The 9,083-nt window shown below is 43.8% G+C and overlaps 1 protein-coding gene across 1 annotated transcript in view; it reads right to left on the bottom strand.

The window, feature by feature from the left end:
* Window positions 1-544: 544 nt before the first annotated feature.
* Window positions 545-9,083, bottom strand: part of Spidr (scaffolding protein involved in DNA repair) — a 329,743-nt gene continuing 321,204 nt past the window's right edge. The window contains exons 17-20 of the mRNA XM_013009242.1: window positions 5,410-5,503; window positions 4,375-4,489; window positions 3,999-4,052; window positions 545-789 (exon numbers count right to left, since the gene is read on the bottom strand). Coding sequence (XP_012864696.1) covers window positions 631-789; window positions 3,999-4,052; window positions 4,375-4,489; window positions 5,410-5,503 — 422 coding nt within the window. The 3' untranslated portion in view covers window positions 545-630. The remainder of the gene's footprint in view (window positions 790-3,998; window positions 4,053-4,374; window positions 4,490-5,409; window positions 5,504-9,083) is intronic.

Below are 9,083 nucleotides of genomic sequence, written 5' to 3'. Positions count from 1 at the left end.
GTCCAGGTACAGTCAATTCATGGCTTTACATGTAATTCAATGTTTTGGATATCTGCCAATAGACCTAGCCATTGGAGACCGCTCTAACTATGGGTGATCTTGGTTTGGTGCAGCATGACTGGACAGGCTGGTGACCTGAGTGGTTGTATATTTATAGCACAGCCATCACCACATCGGTTCACTTATGGGTAAGTTATTCACCTCCGACATAGTTCCCCTAGAACATTTCCCAAAAATACTGAACTGCAAAGTGTTTGGTTTGGACACTTATTCTAGCAGAACACTGGTGAAAGAGGAGGTTTAAGCTTTGCAGGGTGTTTTAGAGGATGTTAGAACAAATGCTTCAAGGAAAGGAATGCTGAATCATGGTTAAAAAAAACACAACCGAACAAAATAGTTCTTTCTGATACGGAAACCTTAGGCTTATTTAAGCTTTAGAAATGTGTTTCCAAGGTATTTTTAAAAAAAGGTAAAGGAAGTTTTGACATAGTTTACACAACAATTTCACATAACGTTTTCCAGAAAAATGTTTTATTTTAAGACCATAAAGTATATTCACTCTGTCAATAGTTAACAAATTAACTACCCAAGCCCACCCCACCCCCATCCTGGTGGCAGGGTTTGCTGGGCTCACAGATCCAAAGGTGACCTTCTGTTTGCAGGGGCTCCTGAACCCAGAAGTTCAACTTCCTCCAGTCTGATGCAGTGCGTTGGGTGGGTGGTTACGGACAGCACAAAACAACTTAACAACTCCACCTCCTTCCCAAGGATGTTCTTCACTTCATAACTCTGTGGTGATAGAGGCATGCTGGTTAAAGCAAATAGACGTAGCTAGGATGTTTTGTTCCTAACAACACAGACCACCACAGGCCAAGGCTGGGGAAGGTCTTTGCCACAGACCTAACCTTCCTTCAAATGGTGAAACTTTTTAGGGAGAAACAATAAAAGCCCCTTTTATTATGGCAAACAAGGACAACAATGACCTCCTTTATTCTGGTGGCGGAATCTGTTTTACATAAGGAACATTTAAAATACGGTTTTATGGATGTTTTTAGTAGATGGCAAGATAAGCCAGCCTAGGAAAGGTCTCGGCACAAGACGTGCTGAGGATCTACTCATCCTCCAGCTGGATAGGCCAGGGATGGACAGACAGCACGCCCGCAGCGCTCTCCTACTTCCTTTGGGTATACTTCCCCAATCTAGCAGCATTTCCAGTCAAAGTATTTCTTGGCACTTTGCCTCAAAATAGGATCCCATTTCTACCCAAATTACAATGGGCTAAGCATATCTCTGTTGTAACAAAACTAAGCTTTTTCTTCACCTGGTTAATCTCAGACAAGTTTCATCTTCAGATGAAAACACAGGCACAAGGCGGTGGGTCCCTGCTTGGCATCCACAGAGCTACTGCCTTCCATCATTAGCCTATCATAGCCAAGGCACCTGTGGCTAGAGAGGTCCGAAAAGTTGGGTAATGCAGGAATACTTGCTGCCACTGCTCCACTCTTAGGATGGCTTCAGGGACTAGTTTCTCGTGAGCCAGGTTGCTTCTCAGTAGATAGGCTATGCAGTGACAACCTAAGCTTGGTTAGGAAGACTTCCTAGCTCTCACAACACAGACACATACCATGCATGAGGCAGTCTGGCTATGTGACTCTAGGCCAGTAGAGGAGAGACGAGCCATCCTGATGGATCCAATTCCAAACTACTGGGCTGTGTGCAGTCAATGCTGAAGCCAGTAGACTGTGAGATGGTTTATTCTGTAGTAATATCTGAGATATCAATACCATTCTGATGCCAAGTGGCTGATATATTCAGTTTTCAGCTTAGCTTAATAGGCTTTGTAGAGCTTTGGACTCCTTGGTGAAAGAGTAAAGTCAAGGGAGTTATTTAATGAGTGATGGGGAAGGAACTTGACAATGGAAATGAGAACCTTCCTAACAGGCTCATAAACATTGGCAGCAACTTCATGGCCTACTCATTTGTTCACTTATCTGGGTTTACTATGAGCCTACATGGCCCAGTGGAGAACAAAAAAGAGCCTTAAGGCTGGAGGGCCAGGAGGCCAGGTGGCAGAGGTTGCTATTTGTGCTGGGAAAATGGAAGTTTGGATAGCTGGGTACATTGCTTCCAGAAAATGCTTATCGTGGAAAGCCTTAATTTAATTTTCTGGATTATGGTGAAGTCATTCTTGCCCAGAAAACTGATACAGTCCACTTAGGGCAGCTTTCAACTGTGTCTACCAGATCTTTTGATAGCTATCATCTATCAGGCTTCCTTTAGGTCAGAGGTTAGCCACTGTGAGTAAAAAATGCTGGGGCAAGGTATGGAGCTTGCTAAAACGTGTCTCTACAGATCTGAGAAGTCCCCTCATCCCATGGTGTGGGCTCCAGATCTAGAGCACCCACAAAGGTGATATCTGGGTTTGGGACCTCTCTGTACCCCCCTCACCCAACACAGACATGCATATGCTGGTGCATGTACATGCACACACATACAGCCAACATTGAGGCAGAATGTACACATGCACATCACACACATGAATATACACATGCTTTCTTGAGGTCTTTACAAGTAATTTTACCTGTAGGAACATTCTAGTTAAGAAGTGTGTAAGGAATAAGTTGTTTCAGTCACAGGAAACCAAGGGAAGGAAGGGGGATTTATGACAAAGCCTCTTCATTTCTATATCCCTAAGTGAGATAAGCAGAGGGAATCAAGCATGGACCACCAGGAAACCCAAAGGGTGGCCAGCCTGCAGTGTCCATGAGGTAGGAGGCAGCCACAGGGCTCAGGGTGGTCTATGCAACACACCTATGTAGTATGAGCTTTAGTTTGCTTAGGTAGTGAGTCTGGGTTCATCCTGGAGCTTTGAAGATAGTGGTAGGCTTTATCCCAGGGGCGGGGAATAGAGACCTTTTGGATTCCTACAGGCAGCGGCACTGTGAAAGCAGGGCTGAGAACCATGGCTCCTACCAGTGATCCTCAAAGATTCTCTTCATGGATTTATCCACATTTTAATTTAATCCAAACTTTGGTATCTCTGGTTTAGATGAAAGAGGGTAAAATGCTGTTCTGTGTGAGGCTGTGGCCCTCTTGCATGCAGGGAGGGACAAGGGCTGGCAGGGGTTGGGGGTAGGGGTGGGAGTGTGAGGAGGGAGTAGAGTGATATATCAACTCCTCACACATTCTGGCTGGAACTGGAGCTGGAAGTTAGCCATGGGGACCATTAGAAAAAGTCCCCTGTTTGGTATGCCAAAGTCATTCTAAGACCATCAGTCTCCATAGTCTCCACATCTGGCCAACCTAAGTCAGCTCTGAATTGATCATTACCTGGGAGCTGTGCCATGGTGCCACTCTAGTGGCACTCTTTTCTGAGTTTGGCAATTCCATGAGATACCAGTGGTGCTTTTAATGGCTTTGACAAGGCAAATATTCACTTAGGGTTTTTTTTTGCAGTGGCTGGATTGAACCCAGGGCCTCATACATGTTGGTTAAATGCTCTATCACTGACCTACATCTCCAGCCCCCAAAGATCCCATTTATGAGAACCAAATTTTACAATGCAAGAAACTGTCTTGGGCTATAAATGATCAATTTAATGGTTTTTACTTCCTTGATAGGAGCACTTTGTACCAAGTCCTAGCATAGTAACTCTCGAGGCAGTAACCAGTTCTTAGGAGCGAGGGCAGCATTTTCAGGTATCCACAGTCTGGAACTGCCAGCAACGAGAAACAAGCAATTCTGTTCTGATTGTGAAGCCATGGCATGGAACTTCAGTCTCCATATTTGAAGCGGGAGTGACCTGTTTAATGGTCAATCTGGAAATAATCTCATTTCCAAAGGGGAAAAGATCTTGCCAGCCTATATGGGCATTTTGTTAGCGACTGACAATGGTCAAATGCACCCACGTTTGAATATATAAGCTGACACAGTATTTCAGGGTAGTTTTGTTGGAACTGAGCATGTATGGTTGAGGGGCTGGGCCTCCCTTCACTTACCCCATCCTCGCAGGCGGCAAACCTCAGCAGTGAAGAAATACTGCTCTGCAACAGCTGTAGTAACAGAGAAGCAGGGCCAGGTTACATCCCACTATGTAGCAAGCAAACTCATGCTAAGACAATTCCTGTCCCAGATCAAAGGGCTACACTGAAATGGCATGTCTCTTTTTGAGAACTTCAAGTCTAACATGACTTAGAGGTAGAGAGAGACTTCCTGAAGGGAGAGCCTACGGGAGAAAGCTTGGGGTACAGCTTAGCCTAGCCCAAGTCCCACATACCACCACCACCAGGTGAACCGTGTCCCCAGATCTAGACACACACCTAGTCCACAAGTAGATATGGGAAATGAGCTCATGCTCCAGGAACCAGCTCTTACCTTGACCTTCACACTACACTGGGGTCTTGAAGGGCATTCCAGAAAGACCTGTAGGTGCCTCTTGAGAACAGGGGATGTGACCATCTTCAAACAATCTCCACAGGAAAAGGTACCTCTGTTGTATGGGGACACATGGGGCAAAGTAAGTAACCAGTGAGACCCAGATCAGAAGAGTTTTAGGAGCACACAGATACTTCTCTAAACATAAATGTTTGCCAAGGGAGGGGCTTTGTTGTTAGAATCAATTTCCTGGGATTGGTGAAAAGCAGCTGGGGCCTGGGGCTGTTCCGAGGGTAGCAGGCTGGAGGCTACTGAGAAAACAGGTGGACAGGCAGAGAGGCACTGTTCACACTCAGCAAAGAGTGGCAGGTAATGTCCCACAGGAAGTGAAGGCAGGATTCTCCAGGAGGCCAGGGGACCAGGACTTCAAACCCACCTGGCAGGACCAGTCTGCTTTTAACTACCAGAGAGCCTTTGCTCCCATATAGCTTTCAACCCTCACCCTTGCTCTCTGATACAACCAAACAATGACTTATCTATAAACAGGCCACCAATTCAGGAGATAGCCAGAGGTCATTTGCTCTTTGCTTCCACGTAGTGAACACTTCCCTTTGTCATGTGACAAAGTCTACTTAGGAGGTCAGATAAGTGAGTCCAGAGGGACAAACGTCACCAGCAGCCAGTTCTGACCTTGGCCCATTAGGAAAATGGGCAGGGGAGGGACATGTGCTCAGTTTCCCAGGAGAGTCAATTCCTCTCAAAGGACACACCATGTTGCGATCATGTTATTCTCATTTCTCATTTGTTCACGTTTGTCCTTTTTCCTTTTACTCTTGACTGTTAATAAAGGAGCTGAAGACAAAAGCCAGAATAACTCCCTCTTAGGTAAACCCAGATCAACACAGCCTCTTTCTTGTAGCTCAGCAGAGCAGGTTCCCTTATGGAGCTCTCAGAAAAGCTCTTGCCAGAGGCTGCCAGGTTGTGGGACTGAACTGCTGCTCCCTTTTAGGGCCCAGGGTTTCAGGCTAGCCTTACCCATCTTCTGGCCTCTGTTCCAGCCTCCCATTGCCACACTGGTCACACACTGGCCAGGAGAAAGCAGTGCTCTCATCGATGCCAACCACTGCCCCTAGGGGCAGAGAGAGGAAAACAAGACACTCAGAGGCGGTTTCTGACATGACCACTCAAGATAACCCAAGGAAAAAAAATCTGTTTTTTTTTCTCATAAGTTTACACAAATGATTCTGTGCTCTTTCTAATTTCCATGCATAGTACACAAAATTATGACAAAGAAGAGTATTCAAAGTTGCCTAGAGGCTAGGCATGGTGGCTCACATGTATAATTTCAAGTCAGAGGTCAGAGGATGGGGAAAATAGTGGAAATGGTAGAATCTTTGCCTACAAAGCAAACGGATTTGAGTTCAAGTCCCAGTACCACTAAAAAGTTGTCCACAATATCTAATATCTAATCAAAGATTTTGGTTTTGCTAGAGGTTGCTTTTTGTCTTTCCAGGCCCACATGACTGCTGAGGGCGCTTCCTAGTTCTCCCCAAACATATGTATTTCAATTACTAATCAAAGCCTTCATAAATGTCTACTTTTTTACACTGTTGCACAGTTGCCATACAGACTAGTAACAATGTTAACAACACCCATTTAGGTTATGTGGGTCAGAGGCATTCCCAATAGTTCCCCAAGGTGAACATCAGGTCTCTATTTTAGTGGTGAGGCAGCAGCTATCTTTGTATGCCTTTTCTGTTCTGAGGGCCTCCTGGACTGCACATTCCTGGAAGTAGTATTGCTATATCAAGGAGTATTAATAAAGATGTAGAAAGACCCTTTTAGAATGTGTCCCCCAAAGCCTTCTGCTTTACAGGGTCCTAATTCATAGGCTTGCTTATTACACTACGCTATACTGACCTTGATGTTAATGTCTTTCTAGGTGCTGGCAATCTGGGGCCAGTTAGGTGCTCTATCACTAAGCCACATCCAGCACCTGGAATTGTCCATTGTAGTTCTACTGCTTTCAAGAGAAAATACTTTTGTGTGTGTGTGGGTCCTAGGTGCTGTGTCCATGAGCTTTTTTGCTCAAGGCTAATGCTCTACCACTTGAGCCATACCTCCATTTACCATTTCTTTAGTAGTTAATTGGAGGTAAGAGTCTCATAGACTTTCCTGCCTGGACTAGCTTGATCTTCAGATCTCAGTCTCCTGAAAAGCTAGGATTACAGGCATGAGCCCTGGGTATCTGGTGAGAAAAGATTCTTAGGTGATTTCTGGGGCAATTTTAGTTATGATTAAAAATATATAACTTTCTTGCTGGGCACTGGTGGCTCACGCCTGTAAGCATAGCTACTCAGGAGGCTGAGCTCTAGGATTGTGCTTTAAAGCCAACCTGGGCAGGAAAGTCCATGAGATTCATCTCCAGTTAACCACCAGAAAACTGGAAGTGGCACTGTGGCTCAAGTGGTAGAGCAATTGCCTTGAGCTGAAGAACTGAGAGACAGTGCCCAGGCTGAGTTCAAGCCTCATGACTAACAAAGAAAAAAATAAAAGGAATATAACTTTCTTTTCTTCTAAAACATTTTTTTATTTTATTTTATTTATTTTTGCCAGTCCTGAAGCTTGAACTCAGGGGCTGGATGCTGTCTCTGAGCTTTTATGCTCAAGGCTAGTGTTCTATTACTTCAAGCTATAGCTCCATTTCTGGCTTTTTGTGGTTAATTGGAGAAAGAGTCTCATAGACATTCTTTCTGAGCTGGTTTTGAATCACAATTCCTAGATTTCAGCCTCCTGAGTAACTAGGATTACAAGCACAACTGGAACCCAGCTTCTACTGAAACATTTATAATATACTTATTCTGGTATGGAACACTACAAACCAAGATAAAGTATACAGTCTCTACTTTCATGGAAGAAGAGTTGCTTAGGAAAGCTAATTGACAAAAAATGAGTAAAAATACCATGAAATAAGTATTAAAGTGATAAATGGAAAAGACCCACGAAGAAGGGTAGCTGAGATTTCCCTTGAGGGCCAGGGAAGGCTTCCTAAAGATGGGACTAAAATGGGTCTATAGGCTGACCTGGACGAGGCCAAACCTGTATCTCAGCTGAACCGCACACTGCAGTGTGATGGAGGCCAGACAGGCTATTGCCATGGAGATGGCAGCCTCAGAAGTGATGTTGAATTTTCTTAGAGGTGAAATATGACAGACATCACTGCAGATTCATCTTTGATGAAATGTGGTGAATTAGATGTTTGAAGAAAACAAAAGATGTGATGTAAGTTTCCAGAAAAAAATAGAAATTTCATTCCCCTTTTTTGTGGTTCTGGTAATTGAATCCATTGCCGTGTAAAGGCTAGGCTAGCACTCTACTGCTGAGTTATATCTCCAGTCCTGTTTTCATTCTTGAAGCGAAAAATTTCATTCCTAACTAGAAAAGACATCAAGAGATAATATCTGTAGAGGAAAAAACAGAATTATGACACTAGCAAGCTTAGTCTATTGAAGTGCATTCATGCAATGCAGACTTGAATAACTTCTTAAAAATGAGAATAATAGGTCTTGATTTTAAAAAGGCTGTCTTATTTAAAGATATTGTCTCTACAAATATCAAAGTGGGTCAAAGGGATGAGAAAGAAAGTCAATAAAGTCTTATAATGAAACTGGAAAAGAGTATCAGCTAATTTATAATAGGCAGAATCAGAAGGAGGTCCAAGGGAGAGAAATGAGGCTGTATCCCAAACACTAGAGAAGGGTCTCTACTGTGATTAGCAGTGGCCTGGGTCTGCAGACTGAGCACCAAGCTGCAGCACAGCAGTGCTCTTGATTAGCAACTACTAAAATGAATTAATGAAAAGTAAGCTCTACTAACAAAAGTTCTTTTTACCCTAGGGTATCTGCTAGTGTTAACAGCTCTTACAATTATATGGAATTAAGTAATTTCCTTTGAATTAGACAATAAGGCAAAAGTTGAGGAAATACATTTCATCTGGAGGCTACAAACCACTGGAAACTAGTTTGGATAAACTTAAATGATTTTCAAAGAATGGCTGCGAAATGTAGTGTTGAGAATATCCACATCGGAAAGAAGAGGAGTCAGGCGGGGTTTCACACCCCAGTAGCCTCACATGAGAGGCAAAGGAAGGATGGAAGGTTTGAACCCATCCTAGGCTAACTAATAAGACCATGTCTCAAAAGCAAGCCAAACAAGGAAGGAAAAAAGAAGGAAAGGGAGAAAGGAAGACACAGTGAGGGAAGAAGGAAAAGGGGAAGGAAGGCAAGTCCATTTGCCAGAGGGTTACAGGTGATGCCAACACCTCATGATCTGCACACTCCCTTAAAGGCTTTGCTGTTAATAGTTTTTATGTTTAGTTTTTTTTGAGGAACCTCCAAACTGCCTTATAGAGTGGATGCACTAGTTTTCATACTGACCAACTTTCCCCACATTCCTAATAGCTTTTGTTATTGTTTGTGTTCTTGATGCTGGCCAATCATTATAGTCAATGTACATCATGCACAAATTGAACTACATAACTTGAGGGTAGGGATAAGGGGAAAAATGGGGAAGAACTATGGAAGGGTAACAATGATCAAGATGCCTTATGTAGGGCTGGGAAGGTGGCTCAGTGGTAGAGTGCTTGCCTTGCATGCCTGAGGCCCTGGGTTCGATTCCTCAGCACCACATAAGCAAAAAGAAAAAAGCTG

The sequence above is a fragment of the Dipodomys ordii genome, unplaced genomic scaffold, assembly GCF_000151885.1.
Source record: "Dipodomys ordii isolate 6190 unplaced genomic scaffold, Dord_2.0 Scaffold9, whole genome shotgun sequence".
NCBI lineage: Eukaryota > Metazoa > Chordata > Mammalia > Rodentia > Heteromyidae > Dipodomys > Dipodomys ordii.
Note: the sequence above shows the minus strand (reverse complement) of the source record. Positions and strands in the feature narration are given on the sequence as shown.